At 45.7% G+C, this 18,045-nt stretch overlaps 2 protein-coding genes across 3 annotated transcripts in view; both read left to right on the top strand.

Moving 5' to 3' along the window:
- The window catches only part of LOC132134500 (polypeptide N-acetylgalactosaminyltransferase 10-like), a 29,796-nt gene extending 11,896 nt beyond the window's left edge, over positions 1–17,900 (top strand). The window contains exons 8-12 of the mRNA XM_059547082.1: positions 1,235–1,342; positions 16,077–16,298; positions 16,649–16,765; positions 16,964–17,113; positions 17,641–17,900. Of these exons, the coding sequence (XP_059403065.1) occupies positions 1,235–1,342; positions 16,077–16,298; positions 16,649–16,765; positions 16,964–17,113; positions 17,641–17,808 (765 nt within the window). The 3' untranslated portion in view covers positions 17,809–17,900. The remainder of the gene's footprint in view (positions 1–1,234; positions 1,343–16,076; positions 16,299–16,648; positions 16,766–16,963; positions 17,114–17,640) is intronic.
- Positions 9,870–13,763, top strand: LOC132134501 (uncharacterized). Of its 2 annotated transcripts, none has more exons than XM_059547084.1 (2): positions 9,870–10,046; positions 10,463–13,763. In XM_059547084.1, exon 2 carries the CDS (start codon positions 11,714–11,716, stop codon positions 13,229–13,231), a length of 1,518 nt encoding a protein of 505 aa, XP_059403067.1. In that variant the 5' UTR covers positions 9,870–10,046; positions 10,463–11,713; the 3' UTR covers positions 13,232–13,763. The 2 variants fall into 2 exon arrangements, with proteins under 2 accessions (XP_059403067.1, XP_059403066.1); XM_059547083.1 differs by having other exon boundaries at positions 9,870–10,050.
- Positions 17,901–18,045: the final 145 nt, after the last annotated feature.

The raw sequence follows: 18,045 nt of genomic DNA, 5'->3' as shown, positions 1-18,045 counted from the left end.
CCCAAAATATCACCCAAAGTTTCTACAGCTTTTTCTTAGCTATTTCAGAATCTGGAAAAATGACTGGGGCAAACTTGTTACTGCAGTCATGTACGGCATGATAAATGCTCGTCACTTCTGCTGCCCAAACTTTGTCAGCCTGTGGGTCATTTGGTTTATTGAAAAACGATTGCACTGATTTGCATGTTTCTTGATGATGTGCTTTTTTTCTGTGGTAGCCTACTCACATGCACCATGTCGCTTCACGTCGTATTCTCCACCATGTCCCACAGAAAAAAAGCTCTCTCTGCTTCGCCATCTACAGGTCTTAATCAAGGGTATGCTGCAGTCCATTCGCTATTAAAAGTGCATCTTCTCTTCTTCGTGGCCACACTGGCCATGGCTGCTTAATAGTCATTAAAAATATTTTTGGATGACTCGTAACCGCAGGCACCCGCTCATTTCGAAACAACCTATCCAGCGCATCACTGGTCCCCGTGTGGAAGGGGCCTGAAAATGCCACCCATGCGTTTTTGTCTAGACTGCGTAACAGAAACCAAAACATGAACAAACACTGAACGATTGTCTTTTTATTAACTAACATTAACACAGATTAACACATGTATTGTTCCATGTTCATTTGTATACAGCGAGGAAGGTTTATGAGCATAGTCCAAGTCTTCTTCTCCGTTTTTAGTGTATCTCTGTGGCAGAATTACAGCGCCACATGCTGGTCTGGCATGTATACTACATCGTTTTGTGTCAGTTTTGTGGTTTCGTGTAGATGCAGATATTTCTTGAGATGAAGAAAAAAAAAAGATTGGCTAAGGAAAGCTCTGGCTTCGTGTGGACGCAGCCTCAGATCAGTCTCAGTCGCAGCATTCACAGTGAAGTCAGATACAGCGACCCCTAGTGGCTTCAGGAAAACACACACTAAATCTAAGCAGGCTTCAGAGTGAGTTTATCAGCACTACACAGTGCACATACAGTACGCTCCTTATGGAGTGTAATAATCATTGGCTCTAAGCTGTCTGATGACACGCGCAGGCCTGAATGTGTGACATACATTTAGTCATATTTCATCTCTAATTGTACAAATAATTCTACAGTGTACAGAAAAACTACAAAAGCAGAACCAGAAGCACACATTTAGTTATGTGTGACAGACGGTTCAGTCTCTGTGTTTGCCGTCTGTACTTGTGTCACTGTAGAAAGACTGTTTTCATCTTCGTGTGTGTGTGTGTGTTTCATCCAGGTGTGGATGTGTGGCGGCCGAATGGAGGACATTCCCTGCTCACGCGTGGGTCACATCTACAGGAAATACGTTCCCTATAAAGTGCCAGGTGGAGTGAGCCTCGCCAGGGTGAGTTTGACAATCACATCCAGATCCAGATCATTCTGAGATGACACCGATCATATTTACTACATCTCTGCAATTAATGCAGTATTTGTCTGGCACAACAGCAATGTTCTCGAGTGTTTCTCCTCATAGTCCAGCTCATCTGAGTCCTCAGCGTTAAACAGGAGTGTAAGACGCTCATGTAAATACTTTATATTACAAGTGCCCTTCTATTAATGTGACCGCCGTCTGTGCTGGGCCGGTTCTTAACAGCCATAGAAGGGTGTGCTGGCAGATATCCTGGGGGGGGGGGTTTGTATTGCAAGGGGTAAAGTTTAGATATTTATATTGTAGATATTGCTATATTCACTATATGCTGTCATATGTACACTGGAAAAAAAAAGCTTTCATGAGCAGCCTAGAATATCATGCACTTTCACAACAAAATAAACATTTTTCTTTATTAAATAATAATAATAATAATAAACTCATTGTTTCTACACTGGTAATTTTTTTTCAACTAACTTTTTAATTTTTATCAAACAAGGCCATAATCATATCTAGAACATTAGGAGGACTATTGTTTTGAAAATATTAAGACCAGACCACTATGGTAATGGTGAAGGAACTAAATAATACGATTTTTTTTTGTAAAGTAAACATTCATGTGAACTGCAAATCATATTTTTATTTTAAATATAATGTAATCTGTATGTGTGATCTGTGTGTGTGTGTGATCTGTGTGTGTGTGTGTGTGTGTGATCTATGTGTGATCAGTGTGTGTGTGTGTTCTATGTGTGATCTGTGTGTGTGTGTGTGATCTGTGTGTGTGTGTGATCTGTGTGTGTGTGTGATCTATGTGTGATCTGTGTGTGTGTGTGTGATCTGTGTGTGTGTGTGATCAGTGTGTGTGTGTGATCAGTGTGTGTGTGTGATCTGTGTGTGTGTGTGATCTGTGTGTGATCTGTGTGTGTGTGTGTGATCTATGTGTGATCTGTGTGTGTGTGTGTGATCTATGTGTGATCAGTGTGTGTGTGTGATCTGTGTGTGTGTGTGTGTGATCTATGTGTGATCTGTGTGTGTGTGTGATCTGTGTGTGTGTGATCTGTGTGTGTGTGTGTGATCTATGTGTGATCTGTGTGTGTGTGTGTGATCTGTGTGTGTGTGTGTGTGTGTGATCTATGTGTGTGATCTATGTGTGTGATCCGTGTGTGTGTGATCTATGTGTGTGATCTATGTGTGATCTGTGTGTGATCTGTGTGTGTGTGATCTGTGTGTGTGTGATCTATGTGTGATCTGTGTGTGTGTGTGTGATCTGTGTGTGTGTGATCTGTGTGTGATCTGTGTGTGTGTGATCTGTGTGTGTGTGATCTGTGTGTGATCTGTGGTATGTGTGTGATCTGTGTGTGATCTGTGGTCTGTGTGTGATCTGTGTGTGTGTGATCTGTGTGTGTGTGATCTGTGTGTGATCTGTGTGTGATCTGTGGTATGTGTGTGATCTGTGTGTGATCTGTGTGTGTGTGTGATCTGTGTGTGTGTGTGTGTGTGTGATCTGTGTGTGATCTGTGTTTGTGTGATCTGTGTGTGATCTGTGTGTGTGTGATCTGTGTGTGTGTGATCTGTGTGTGTGTGATCTGTGTGTGATCTGTGTGTGATCTGTGGTATGTGTGTGATCTGTGTGTGATCTGTGTGTGTGTGTGATCTGTGTGTGTGTGTGTGTGATCTGTGTTTGTGTGATCTGTGTGTGTGTGTGTGTGTGTGATCTATGTGTGATCTGTGTGTGTGTGTGTGTGATCTGTGTGTGTGATCTATGTGTGATCAGTGTGTGTGTGTGTTCTATGTGTGATCTGTGTGTGTGTGTGTGTGATCAGTGTGTGTGTGTGATCTGTGTGTGTGTGTGATCTATGTGTGATCTGTGTGTGTGTGTGTGTGATCTGTGTGTGTGTGTGATCAGTGTGTGATCTGTGTGTGTGTGTGTGATCAGTGTGTGTGTGTGATCTGTGTGTGTGTGTGTGATCTATGTGTGATCTGTGTGTGTGTGTGTGATCTATGTGTGATCAGTGTGTGATCTGTGTGTGATCTGTGTGTGTGTGATCTGTGTGTGTGTGTGATCTATGTGTGATCTGTGTGTGTGTGTGTGATCTATGTGTGATCAGTGTGTGATCTATGTGTGATCTGTGTGTGTGTGATCTGTGTGTGTGTGTGATCTATGTGTGATCTGTGTGTGTGTGTGATCTATGTGTGATCTGTGTGTGTGTGTGATCTATGTGTGATCTGTGTGTGTGTGTGATCTATGTGTGTGATCCGTGTGTGTGTGATCTATGTGTGTGATCTATGTGTGATCTGTGTGTGTGTGTGTGTGTGTGATCTATGTGTGATCTGTGTGTGTGTGTGTGATCTGTGTGTGATCTGTGTGTGTGTGATCTGTGTGTGTGTGATCTGTGTGTGATCTGTGGTATGTGTGTGATCTGTGTGTGATCTGTGTGTGTGTGTGATCTGTGTGTGTGTGTGTGTGTGTGTGTGTGTGATCTGTGTGTGATCTGTGTTTGTGTGATCTGTGTGTGTGTGTGTGTGTGTGTGATCTGTGTGTGATCTGTGTGTGTGTGTGATCTGTGTGTGTGTGTGTGTGTGTGATCTGTGTGTGATCTGTGTGTGTGTGTGTGTGTGTGATCTGTGTGTGATCTGTGTTTGTGTGATCTGTGTGTGTGTGTGTGTGTGTGATCTGTGTGTGATCTGTGGTCTGTGTGTGATCTGTGTGTGTGTGTGTGTGTGTGTGTGTGTGTGTGTGATCTATGTGTGATCTGTGTTTGTGTGATCTGTGTGTGTGTGTGTGTGGTCTGTGTGTGTGATCTATGTGTGATCTGTGTGTGTGTGTGTGTGTGTGATCTATGTGTGATCTGTGTGTGTGTGTGTGTGTGTGATCTATGTGTGATCTATGTGTGATCTATGTGTGATCTGTGTGTGATCTGTGTGTGATCTGTGGTATGTGTGTGATCTGTGTGTGATCTGTGGTCTGTGTGTGATCTGTGTGTGTGTGATCTGTGTGTGATCTGTGGTCTGTGTGTGATCTGTGTGTGTGTGTGATCTGTGGTATGTGTGTGATCTGTGTGTGTGTGTGTGATCTGTGTGTGATCTGTGTGTGTGTGTGTGTGATCTGTGTGTGATCTGTGTGTGTGTGTGTGTGATCTGTGTGTGTGTGTGTGATCTGTGTGTGTGTGTGTGTGTGATCTGTGGTATGTGTGTGATCTGTGTGATCTGTGTGTGATCTGTGTGTGATCTGTGTGTGATCTGTGTGTGATCTGTGTGTGTGTGTGTGTGATCTGTGGTATGTGTGTGATCTGTGTGTGTGTGATCTATGTGTGATCTGTGTGTGTGTGATCTGTGTGTGTGTGTGATCTGTGGTCTGTGTGTGTGTGTGATCTGTGGTGTGTGTGATCTGTGGTATGTGTGTGTGATCTATGTGTGTGTGTGTGTGATCTATGTGTGATCCGTGTGTGTGTGTGATCTATGTGTGATCCGTGTGTGTGTGTGTGTGTGTGTGATCTGTGTGTGATCCGTGTGTGTGTGTGATCTATGTGTGATCTGTGTGTGTGTGATCTGTGTGTGTGTGTGTGTGTGTGTGTGATCTGTGGTATGTGTGTGATCTGTGTGTGTGTGTGTGATCAATGTGTGATCTGTGTGTGTGTGTGTGTGATCTGTGTGGTCTGTGTGTGTGATCTATGTGTGATCTGTGTTTGTGTGATCTGTGTGTGATCTGTGTGTGATCTATGTGTGATCTGTGTGTGTGTGATCTATGTGTGATCTGTGTGTGTGTGTGTGATCTGTGTGTGTGTGATCTGTGTGTGATCTGTGTGTGTGTGATCTGTGTGTGATCTGTGGTATGTGTGTGATCTGTGTGTGTGTGTGATCTGTGTGTGTGTGTGATCTGTGTGTGATCTGTGTTTGTGTGATCTGTGTGTGTGTGTGTGTGTGTGTGTGTGTGTGTGATCTATGTGTGATCTGTGTGTGTGTGTGTGTGATCTGTGGTCTGTGTGTGTGATCTGTGTGTGATCTGTGTGTGTGTGTGTGATCTGTGGTCTGTGTGTGATCTGTGTGTGTGTGTGTGTGATCTATGTGTGATCTGTGTTTGTGTGATCTGTGTGTGTGTGTGTGTGTGTGTGTGATCTGTGTGTGATCTGTGTGTGTGTGTGTGATCTATGTGTGATCTGTGTGTGTGTGTGTGTGTGTGTGGTCTGTGTGTGTGATCTATGTGTGATCTGTGTGTGTGTGTGTGTGTGGTCTGTGTGTGTGATCTATGTGTGATCTGTGTTTGTGTGATCTGTGTGTGTGTGTGTGTGTGGTCTGTGTGTGTGATCTATGTGTGATCTGTGTGTGTGTGTGTGTGTGTGTGGTCTGTGTGTGTGATCTATGTGTGATCTGTGTGTGTGTGATCTGTGTGTGTGTGTGTGTGTGTGTGTGATCTGTGTGTGTGTGATCTGTGTGTGATCTGTGGTATGTGTGTGATCTGTGTGTGATCTGTGGTCTGTGTGTGATCTGTGTGTGATCTGTGTGTGTGTGTGATCTGTGTGTGTGTGTGATCTGTGGTATGTGTGTGATCTGTGGTATGTGTGTGATCTGTGTGTGATCTGTGTGTGATCTGTGTGTGTGTGTGATCTGTGTGTGATCTGTGTGTGTGTGTGTGTGTGTGTGTGATCTGTGGTATGTGTGTGATCTGTGTGTGTGTGTGTGATCTATGTGTGATCTGTGTTTGTGTGATCTGTGTGTGTGTGTGTGTGTGATCTATGTGTGATCTGTGTGTGTGTGTGTGATCTGTGTGTGATCTGTGGTATGTGTGTGATCTGTGTGTGATCTGTGGTCTGTGTGTGATCTGTGTGTGATCTGTGGTCTGTGTGTGATCTGTGTGTGTGTGTGATCTGTGTGTGATCTGTGTGTGTGTGTGTGTGATCTGTGTGTGATCTGTGTGTGTGTGTGTGTGTGTGATCTGTGGTATGTGTGTGATCTGTGTGTGTGTGTGTGATCTATGTGTGATCTGTGTGTGTGTGATCTGTGTGTGTGTGTGATCTGTGGTGTGTGTGATCTGTGGTATGTGTGTGTGATCTATGTGTGTGTGTGTGTGATCTATGTGTGATCCGTGTGTGTGTGATCTATGTGTGATCTCTGTGTGTGTGTGTGTGTGTGTGTGTGTGTGTGTGATCTGTGTGTGATCCGTGTGTGTGTGATCTATGTGTGATCTGTGTGTGTGTGATCTGTGGTCTGTGTGTGTGTGATCTGTGTGTGTGTGTGTGTGTGTGTGATCTGTGGTATGTGTGTGATCTGTGTGTGTGTGTGTGATCTATGTGTGATCTGTGTGTGTGTGTGTGTGATCTGTGTGGTCTGTGTGTGTGATCTGTGTGTGTGTGTGTGTGTGTGTGATCTATGTGTGATCTGTGTGTGTGTGTGTGTGTGTGATCTGTGTGTGATCTGTGTTTGTGTGATCTGTGTGTGTGTGTGTGTGTGTGTGTGTGTGTGATCTGTGTGTGTGTGTGTGTGTGATCTGTGTGTGATCTGTGTGTGATCTGTGTGTGTGTGTGTGATCTGTGGTCTGTGTGTGATCTGTGTGTGTGTGATCCGTGTGTGATCTGTGTGTGATCCGTGGTCTGTGTGTGATCTGTGTGTGTGTGTGTGTGTGTGATCTGTGTGTGTGTGTGTGTGTGTGATCTGTGATCCGTGTGTGTGTGATCTGTGTGTGATCTGTGGTCTGTGTGTGATCTGTGTGTGTGTGTGTGTGTGTGTGATCTGTGTGTGATCTATGTGTGATCTGTGTGTGATCCGTGGTCTGTGTGTGTGTGTGTGATCTGTGATCCGTGTGTGTGTGATCTGTATGTGATCTGTGGTCTGTGTGTGATCTGTGTGTGTGTGATCTGTGATCCGTGTGTGTGTGGTCTGTGTGTGTGATCTGTGTGTGTCATCTGTGTGTGTGTGTGATCTGTGTGTGTGTCATCTGTGTGTGTGTGTGATCTGTGTGTGATCTATGTGTGATCTGTGTGTGATCCGTGGTCTGTGTGTGATCTGTGTGTGTGATCTGTGATCCGTGTGTGTGTGATCTGTGTGTGATCTGTGATCCGTGTGTGTGTGGTCTGTGTGTGTGATCTGTGTGTGTCATCTGTGTGTGTGTGTGATCTGTGTGTGTGTGTGTGTGTGTGTGTGTGATCTGTGTGTGTGTGTGTGTGTGTGTGTGTGATCTGTGGTCTGTGTGTGTGATCTGTGGTCTGTGTGTGATCTGTGGTCTGTGTGTGATCTGTGTGTGTGTGATCTATGTGTGATCTGTGTGTGTGTGATCTGTGTGTGTGTGTGTGATCTGTGTGTGGTCTGTGTGTGTGTGTGATCTGTGTGTGTGTGTGATCTGTGGTCTGTGTGTGTGATCTGTGTGTGATCCGTGTGTGTGTGATCTGTGTGTGATCTGTGTGTGTGTGTGTGATCTGTGTGTGTGTGTGATCTGTGGTGTGTGTGTGATCTGTGGTGTGTGTGTGATCTGTGGTGTGTGTGTGATCTGTGGTGTGTGTGTGATCTGTGTGTGTGTGTGTGATCTGTGTGTGATCCGTGTGTGTGTGATCTATGTGTGTGATCTGTGTGTGATCCGTGTGTGTGTGATCTGTGTGTGTGTGTGTGATCTATGTGTGATCCGTGTGTGTGTGATCTGTGGTCTGTGTGTGATCTGTGTGGTCTGTGTGTGTGATCTGTGTGTGATCCGTGGTCTGTGTGTGTGTGTGTGTGATCTGTGTGTGTGTGATCTGTGTGTGTGTGATCTGTGTGTGTGTGTGTGATCCGTGTGTGTGTGATCTATGTGTGTGATCTGTGTGTGATCCGTGGTCTGTGTGTGTGTGTGTGTGATCTATGTGTGATCTGTGTGTGTGTGTGTGTGTGTGTGTGTGTGTGATCTGTGGTATGTGTGTGTGATCTGTGGTATGTGTGTGTGATCTGTGTGTGTGTGTGTGATCTGTGTGTGATCTGTGTGTGATCTGTGTGTGATCTGTGGTATGTGTGTGTGATCTGTGTGTGTGTGATCTGTGGTCTGTGTGTGTGATCTGTGTGTGATCTGTGTGATCTGTGTGTGTGTGTGTGATCTGTGGTATGTGTGTGATCTGTGTGTGTGTGTGTGTGTGTGATCTGTGGTATGTGTGTGATCTGTGTGTGTGTGTGTGTGTGTGTGTGTGTGATCCGTGTGTGTGTGATCTATGTGTGATCTGTGTGTGTGTGTGATCTATGTGTGATCTATGTGTGTGTGTGTGATCAATGTGTGATCTGTGTGTGATCTGTGGTCTGTGTGTGATCTGTGTGTGTGTGTGTGATCTGTGTGGTCTGTGTGTGTGATCTGTGTGTGTGTGATCTGTGTGCGTGATCTGTGTGCGTGATCTGTGTGCGTGATCTGTGTGCGTGATCTGTGTGTGTGTGTGTGATCTGTGTGTGTGTGTGTGTGTGATCTGTGGTCTGTGTGTGTGATCTGTTTGTGATCCGTGTGTGTGTGATCTGTGTGCGTGATCTGTGTGTGTGTGTGTGATCTGTGTGTGTGTGTGTGTGTGTGATCTGTGTGGTCTGTGTGTGTGATCTGTGTGCGTGATCTATGTGTGATCATTATGTGTGTGATCTGTGTGTGTGTGATCTGTGTGTGCGTGATCTGTGTGTGCGTGATCTGTGTGTGTGTGATCTGTGTGTGTGTGTGATCTGTGATCTGTGTGTGTGTGATCATTATGTGTGTGATCTGTGTGTGTGATCATTGTGTGTGTGATCTGTGTGGTCTGTGTGTGTGATCTGTGTGTGTGATCATTGTGTGTGTGATCTGTGTGTGTGATCTGTGTGCGTGATCTGTGTGCGTGATCTGTGTGCGTGATCTGTGTGTGTGTGTGTGTGATCTATGTGTGATCTATGTGTGTGTGTGTGTGTGTGATCTATGTGTGATCTGTGTGTGTGTGTGTGTGTGTGATCTATGTGTGATCTGTGTGTGTGTGTGTGATCTGTGTGGTCTGTGTGTGTGATCTGTGTGTGTGATCTGTGTGCGTGATCTGTGTGCGTGATCTGTGTGTGATCATTATGTGTGTGGACTATGTGTGATCTGTGTGTGTGCGATCTTTGTGATCAGTGTGTGATCTATATGTGATCTGTGTGTATGTTATCCGTGTGTGTGTGATCTGTGTGTGATCTATGTGTGATCAGTGTGTGTGTGTGTGCGATCTGTGTGTGTGCGATCTTTGTGATCTGTGTGTGTGCGATCTATGTGTGATCAGTGTGTGATCATTATGTGTGTGATCTGTGTGTGTGATCTGTGTGATCTGTGTGTGTGTGATCTGTGTGTGTGATCTGTGTGTGATCAGTGTGTGTGTGTGATCTATATGTGATCTGTGTGTGTGCGATCTTTGTGATCTGTGCGTGTGATCTATGTGTGATCAGTATGTGTGTGATCTTTGTGATCTGTGTGTGTGATCTATGTGTGATCTGTGTGTGATCTATGTGATCTGTGTGTGTGTGATCTATGTTATCTGTGATCTGTGTGTGATCTATGTTGTAGAAAAGGCTAGCTAAGTATAGGGCCATTAGTGCCCCCTTGTGAGGTATAACACTGATTTATCAGTATTCCCCTTTAACGATCCTTTTAACAGTATTAACAGTATTGACAGGACGCAGTTCAAAGCACGGACATTCCTCGTTGTTGTTCAAGCTGTTGTTGTTTTCTACTGAGTGCGTTCATATACAAGTGAGTGATTGTGTTTGTTATTCATCTTTAAATTGCTGTATTTGAAGGCATAAGTTTGTGTTATCTCTAATTTCTAATTCTAATTGTTTATGTGCGCCATACTCATTGTGTTTTGCATCATCCATATACGGCTCTAGTAATGCATACGAGATACGGTTATATAGCGATATTGATGTATAATATCGTAAACTTGAAGTCACTTTCAGTTTGTGTATGTTATTATTTACTGAATAAGTGAGATTGTTTGTGTTATTTAAGCCATAGTTAACAGTTCTTCCGAGCTCAATTGCCAAAGAATGTGATGCCATTTTCACAAGTGCTAATTTAGTCAGAACATGTCTGAAACGATCTTTTTATCACTAATTTGCTAATAGGCTATATTGCTATTATGTTTAAGTATAGATATTATGTATAAGTAACAAGAGTGAATTCATATTAAGTTACACTCCAAACTACTCTGTACTACTCTGCCATACTCTCTGCTGCCTGTACTACAATCATCCACTCAACTAAATTCAAGAACTGTAAATCCTCTACAAGTCTGAAATCATTAAAGTGTACTTCGTCTCTGACCCGGACGACTTATGTCTGCTCAATTTCCACCAGCACCCACAATAGTCTACCTCACAAATGGTCCTTCAAGCCGGATTTGAAGAGCTGTCATAAGAAAGATGCATCACAGTGATCCAGATCATAGACCTGACCTTCCTGAGCCTGCAGTCAGACCCAGACGAGTGGTGCGGCTCCCTAGTTACCTGTCAGTTTTCGAGCTCACTGATCATCAACGAAGGTTACAGTCAAGACATAAAGTAGACACTTAATCTGAAATGAGTGATGATTCAGAATATCAAGGAGCGACTGCACCCAAGCTCACCAACACCTTCACTGAGTATGGAACAGGTAGGCAGCCATGGCAGCCGCTGACAGAGTGGAGTCACAGTAGAGAGTATGAACAATAGCGAGCACCTACTTCACCCCTTCCTGAGCTGTCAGCACAAGTTCTAGCAGAATTCCAGCAGTTGCGGAAAGAGACAGAGGAACTAAGACGTCATTCCTATGAGCAGATACGGAGACTGAAAGAGAAGAACGAGGCCCTGGAAACTAAGTTGAGCCTACTTGCAATGAGTGATCGGCCCAGTCATTATCCACAGAGGACATCTTGCCCTGTTCCTCAACCCCACGCCAATATTCCGCCTGTCACTACAGATGCCAGGCCTATTCCTCTGCCTAGATCTAAGCTACCTCCTAGACCAATTGAGAGTGCAGCAGATTCCCTCAAACAAGATCGACTACATGACTTCGAACATAGGCTTCGGCAGCTGGAGATGATATCACCTGCAGCTCATGCACGACCCTCACAGCACCAGTCCTTCCCCCATTGATCTAATGACAGAGCTTATGATCGTAGTATTGGCTACAGCTCAACCCAGTTAAGGGTTCCCTCCAATCAAGAGAGTACATATAGGGGACCAGCTCCAACCATTCCAAACTTTGTGAAGCCAGATCCGAGAGAGTTTTCCCGCCTGCGCATCGCTTTGGAGAACATTCTTCCAGCAGACGCTACAGAGAGATTTAAGTACCAGATCCTCGTTGATCACCTAAGGTTGGAGGAAGCTCTGTTGATTGCAGACTCCTATTGCAACTCATTATACCCCTTCTCAGAGACTATGGAGGCACTTAACCAACAGTACGGACAGCCTCACCAGTTGGCCCTTCAGAGAATAGCCGAGCTTATGGATGGTCCAAACATCAGCCAAGGGGACGAGAGAGCCTTCCGAATGTTTGCACTGAAAGTTCGTTCTGTAGTTAGTATGCTTCAGCAGCTGGGGAATAAAGGCTACATGGAGTTAGAGTGCGGTTCCCATGTATCAAGACTGTTGTGTAAGCTTCCACATGATCTGCAGACTAGTTTTAGACGGTCGGTCCATCCCCAACAAGTTCCCATCCCTACCTTGCTCGATCTCTCAGCATGGTTAGAATTCGAGCTGCAAGTTCAAGAAGACAGTACCAGATTCTATCCTTCAATGAGTAGGCCAATACCCATACACAAGAGGGGACACCAGAGAGACACAAGACAGCCAATGAAGGCCACAAGTATCTTTCTCGGTACAGAGACAGACAGCAGTGACATGCCAGGTAAAGCTTCCGACCCTAAGCCCAGAGACAGGAAGATGTTCTGCCCATATTGTGATGCTCAAGACCACTACTTGAATGGGTGTGCCAGTTTCCAAAGACTTAACAGAGATCAGAAAGTGCATTGGATACAATCGCACAAGAGATGTTGGCGGTGTGGACGAACCCATCAAGCCGCACAGTGTAACCTTAAGACACCCTACAAAAGTTGTAATCGCCGCCATCTGTACATCCTCCATGAGGTTAACGATCGATTCTTTGTGAAAACACCTGAGACACCTAAGGTTGGACCTTCAGAGAATTGCTTGGTGAACATGACTACAGAGACACTGTATCTTGATCGGCCCACCAACAGTCGACGTGTCTTACTAAAGATCTTTAAAGTACTCCTCAGAAATGGCAATCAGTGCTTAGAGACGTACACTCTCTTGGTTGACGAGTCAGAACGCACCATCCTCTTTCATTCAGCGGCACAACAGCTAGGATTGGCTGGTCGACCCGAAAAGCTTGTTCTACATACAGTCAGACAAGACCTTCACATCCTGGATGGTGCTTCAGTAGCCTTCAGAGTGTCACCAGCTTCCCAACCCAAGACTTCATTTAGGATTCGTCAAGCCTTTACAGCTGAGACATTGGGATTAGCTGAGCATACATATCCAGTAGATGAGTTACAACGCAAGTATTGGCACCTACAAGGTCTACAGTTGCCACCTGTTGAATCGGTCCAACCGCTCCTCCTTATAGGGTCAGATTACCCGCCCCTCATAACTCCAGTAGAGCCAGTTCGTCTAGGCCCACCTAACGGTCCTGCCGCTATCAAGACCAGATTAGGCTGGACCCTGCAAGGTCCCACTCAAGAAATCAAGCATTGCCTTGCCAGCCAGCAGTGTCTCTTTATGGCTACTTCAAGTTCGTATACCAACCTGTACCGACAAGCTGAGAAATTGTGGCAACTAGATGTGCTCCCGTACCGCAGTGAGAAGCTCATTACCCGCTCTAAGCAAATCAAGATGCCCTTTCACTGTTCGAGGCCAAGACTACTAGAGTTCTAGTAGATGGAGTAGCCAGATATGCCACACCCTTATTAAGAGTGAAGGATATGCCTCTCCTGTGAGCTTCCCCAGATACCACTCTGCCTTGTCTCCGAGGAATTGAGAGGCGATTAGTCAGAGATCCAGCACAAGCAGCAGCCTACAAGTTGGAGATGAACAAGTTGAAAGAAGCAGTGTATGCACAAGTGATACATCCTGAACAATTGGAGCAAGCTGAGGAGTCGTGGTACATTCCCCACCATATGACACAACATAACGGCAAGAACAGAGTCGTCTTCAACTGTTCATTCCAACACGGAAAATCTAAACCAGTTGCTTCTTCCTGGTCCCACACTGGGTCCTTCTCTGATGTCTGTCCTCCTGAGGTTCCGTGCACACACTGTTGCCTTGAGTAGCGATATTCGGGGAATGTTCCATCAGGTGCGACTGCTACCAGAGGACCGCCCACTGCTACGATTCCTCTGGAGGGACCTCAAAAGAGATCAGTCCCCCCAAGTTTATGAGTGGCATGTTCTTCCGTTTGGGACAACATGCAGCCAGAGAAAGTATACAGAAATACTTCTATGTAGACAACCTCCTCCAGAGTTTCCATACCCAAGAAGTATCCACGGCACTGGCATCTAAGTTGCGAGACCTCCTAGCCACAGGAGGACTTGATCTAAGACAGTGGGCCAGCAATGTCCCTCAAGTACTGGACTCTATCCCATCCGAAGCCAAGTCAAGTAACTTGGTATTGTGGCTGACCCAAGAGCAACCAGAAGCACAAGAGTCAGCACTTGGACTACTCTGGCACTGTACCTCTGACACACTGTCATACAAGTATCGCCCCATTGAATGCTCTGCCCCTACTATGTGTCATATTTACAAGGTTCTAGCCAGTCAGTATGATCCCCTGGGGTACATCGTCCCTTACACCACGAGAGCTAAAGTCTTAGTCCAGCGTCTGTGGGACAAGAAGAGAGAATGGGATGATCCTCAACTTCCAGAAGAACTGCTCCAAGCCTGGCGAACATGGGAGCAAGAGTTACCAAACATTACGCACATCTCCATTCCCAGATGTTACGTCACTTTAAAGTTGGATAACCCCCTGAGTATCAGAACCCTACACATTTTCTGTGACGCTTAAGAGCAAGCTTATGGCTCAGTAGCCTAAATCCCAACACTCAAGGAGAAAAGGAGATAGCTTTCTTGACTGCCTGTTCCAGAGTTTCTCCAAAGAAACAACAGTCCATACCTTGTTTTGAGTTGTGTGCCGCTATGACAGGAGCACAACTAGCCAAATTACTAAAGACAGAGCTCAGTGTTCCCATACATCAGGTCACGCTCTGGTCGGATTCCACCACTGTGCTGGCATGGATTCAAGGGGTTTCGTGTCAAGGAAAAGGATTGGCGTTATGTTGATTCCAAGTCTAATCCTGCTGATGACATCACTAGGGGCAAGATGATGGCCGAGTTAGCCAAGTCAAGCCGATGGAGTCAAGGCCCATCATTCCTTCTCCTGCCCGCAGATCAGTGGCCTCAGAGTCCTCTCCTACAGCTACCTACTGAAGAGTCAGAGCTGAAGCAGGTCACATTCTGTGGACTTACAGTTCCTGTCACCAACTTAGCTTTGCCTGACTGCAATCAATTTGGATCTTATAGGGAACTACTAGCAGCTAAAACTAGAGCCTTGCATGGGGCGACTACCCGGAAGTGCTAACAGCTGAGGATTATAGAAAAGCTGAACTAACCCTCCTTCATCAAGCACAAATCCATAGTTTCCCAATCGAAAGTGCAGATAAAAGTTTTTAGTGCAAAACAAATCCCTTATAAAAAATATCTGAAGTCTGATTAAAGTGACAAGTGACAGAGGGCTCAAGAGCAGTTATTTTATTTAACTGACTGATGAGGTAGTGGAATGACGTCAGTTCCATGCTGAATGAGGTAGTGAGCAGACCAATGCTTCACAAAGTGACTAGTGCATGCCATCATATAATTAGTGTGTGTGTGGGGGGGGGGTGGGTTCATAGTTCAGTGGTGCCTGGGGCAGAAGAGGGGAAGGGGGGCAAGTTCGGGAGGGAGTTCAGCTTCCTGAGCCTGGTGGATGAAGCTGTCCTTCAGTCTGTTGGTCCTGGCCTGCAGACTCCGCAGTCTCCTCCCTGATGGCAGACCAGACTGAAGAAGCTGTGTAATGGGTGGGTGGGATCACCTGTGATGCAGAGGGCTTTGCGGGTGAGACGGGTTCCATAAATGTCCTGGAGGGAGGGGAGAGAGACACCAATGATCTTCTCAGCTGCTCTCACTATGCGTTGCAGAGACTTCGGCAGGACGCGTTGCAGGCTCCATACCACACAGTGATGCAGCTCGACAGGATACTCTCTATGGTGCCTCTGTAGAAGGTGTACATGATGGGGGCCGGGGCTCTGGCTCTCCTCAGTTTGCGGAGGAAGTATAGATGCTGTTGTGATTTCTTGGCCAGTGCTGCAGTGTTTTCAGTCCAGGAGAGGTCCTCTGTGATGTGCACACCCAGGAACTTGATGTTGCTCACTCTCTCCACAGTCACACCGTTGATGGTCAGAGGAACGTGCTGAGTGTGTGCTCTCCTGAAGTCTACAACAATCTCCTTTGTCTTCTCCACGTTCAGAGAGAGATTGTTGTCACTGCACCACTTGGCCAGGCGGCTCACCTCACTCCTGTAGTTTGTCTCATCTTTGTTGATCTGTGTGTGATCTATATGTGATCTCTGTGTTTGTGATCTATGTGTTCTGTGTGTGATCTATTTGTGATCTCTGTGTGTGTGATCTGTGTATAATCTATATCTAATCTGAGTATGTGTGTGATCCGCTGGATTTTTTATTTTTTTTAGAATTTGAAGCGTGTGGCTGAGGTGTGGATGGATGAGTATGCAGAGTTTATCTACCAGCGGCGGCCAGAGTACAGGCACCTGTCTGCTGGAGATGTGTCCACGCAGAAGGAGTGGAGGAGCCGGCTGAACTGCAGGAGCTTCAAGTGGTTCATGAGGGAAGTGGCATGGGATCTGCCCAAACACTATCCTCCGGTGGAGCCTCCGGCCGCTGCGTGGGGAGAGGTGCGTGCTAATTTCCCAAAACACATCCGGCTCACAATCAAACACACTTACATAGCTTCACCAACCAATAATTAAACGCATGTTACAAAGATGGTGAGACCACTCTGAGTGGCCAAGTGATTTAATCTGGTTTCAGATAGTCTAGGTTTAGCTGGATGGCCCAAAACCCTCTTAAACCAGCATAACCAGGCTGAGAGACCTGTTAAGCACTGCAAACCAGTTTAGGCTGGTTTCAGATTAACTACATACATAATTTGACATAAAGCATATTTTCTGGGACAAAGCTGAAAATAAGTGGCTCTGGGTAAGTGACATGGAGGAACATGGCACTGATGTGTGATTACTTCCAGCTGCGTAACAGCGCCTCGGGTCTGTGCATAGAGAGCAAACACTTGTCCTCGGGTTCCCCGATCCGTTTGGAGAAATGCCTGAAGGGACGAGGCGAGTCGACCTGGAGTCATGGTCAGGTGAGAAATCCGTTCCCAGGGAATTCATGCACTGAAGAATGTGTTTCTCTAAAGATGAAGTTAGAATCTGTCTTTCTCAGTGCATTATTTGGATGATCTGATTTCAGTTTGACAGATGTGTTATGAATGTACAGAGGATGCAGTGTTGCTGAATGCATTAATTCAGAAACAATAATAGTCTGTGTGTATATTGTGCAGGTCTTTACATTTGGTTGGAGAGAAGACATACGGGTGGGAGACCCGTTGCACACTAAGAAGGTCTGCTTTGACGCCGTGTCACACAACAGCCCTGTGACTCTCTATGACTGCCACGGGATGAAGGGGAACCAGCTGTGGGCCTATAGGAAGGTACATCGGCATTACATCTGTGCAGACATGTCATTCTGTACAGAAAGCTCAATCTCCATCAGCCATTAGAAACATTAGTCAAGAGTAAATGCTTAATTTGACCTTCTCTACTGTCAGGCGAGTTAAGCGTTAACATAACATAGTCTATTTTGAACTTCCTGCCCCTCCCACATCTCAACATCCAATCAACAACCAATGTTCTGAAACAAGTCCCGCCCTACATTTTTCATTTTGATGAATGACCTTTTTCACAGAAGTGAAAGTCGTCCTACAACAGCAGACTACTTCAAATTTGAGCAAGAGAGAAACTTCACGATAGTGTTTGACTTTCAAAAAGAGGAAAAATAGAGAAAGATTCATAACGGCAGTCAGAAGAGAAGACGACGTTAGATTTACTGTCACTCCAACAGATGCTGTGTTAGAAACAACTTCACCCTTTTGAGCACAAGCAAAACTGCCTGATTGTTGTCATTTTCAGCTGAAAACTGGCCTACTGATGTGTGTGTGTGTGTGTGTGTGTGTGGCAGGATAAGAGCCTCTATCACCCCATCAGTAACAGCTGCATAGACTCTGATGCTGCACAGAAGCGGATCTTCATGAACTCCTGTGATCCCTCGTCTCTCAGCCAGCGGTGGCTCTTCCAGAACATCAACGCCACGGTCTTAGACTCCTTCAACAGCAATCACAATGTGTAATGCTGCCAATATGAGCATGAGAATCCACCGAGAGAGTGCGAGAGCTTCGTGATCATGGAAGTGACACTGCTCTCTGTGCCTTTACTGAACTGATGTGCTGAAGCTCTGTCCTTCTCTCCGCTCTCTCATCATCATCATCATCACTTCTGCTGACTTTCACCCCTGAGAATGATCAGTAACAGTGTTTGCAGGGCAGCGTTTGACCGATGCTCTTCGTCTGGGAGATGCTGCAGGCTT

Source organism: Carassius carassius, unplaced genomic scaffold (genome assembly GCF_963082965.1).
Source record: "Carassius carassius unplaced genomic scaffold, fCarCar2.1 SCAFFOLD_94, whole genome shotgun sequence".
In the NCBI taxonomy this organism is placed as follows: domain Eukaryota; kingdom Metazoa; phylum Chordata; class Actinopteri; order Cypriniformes; family Cyprinidae; genus Carassius; species Carassius carassius.
This window is presented reverse-complemented; position numbering and strand designations above follow the sequence as displayed.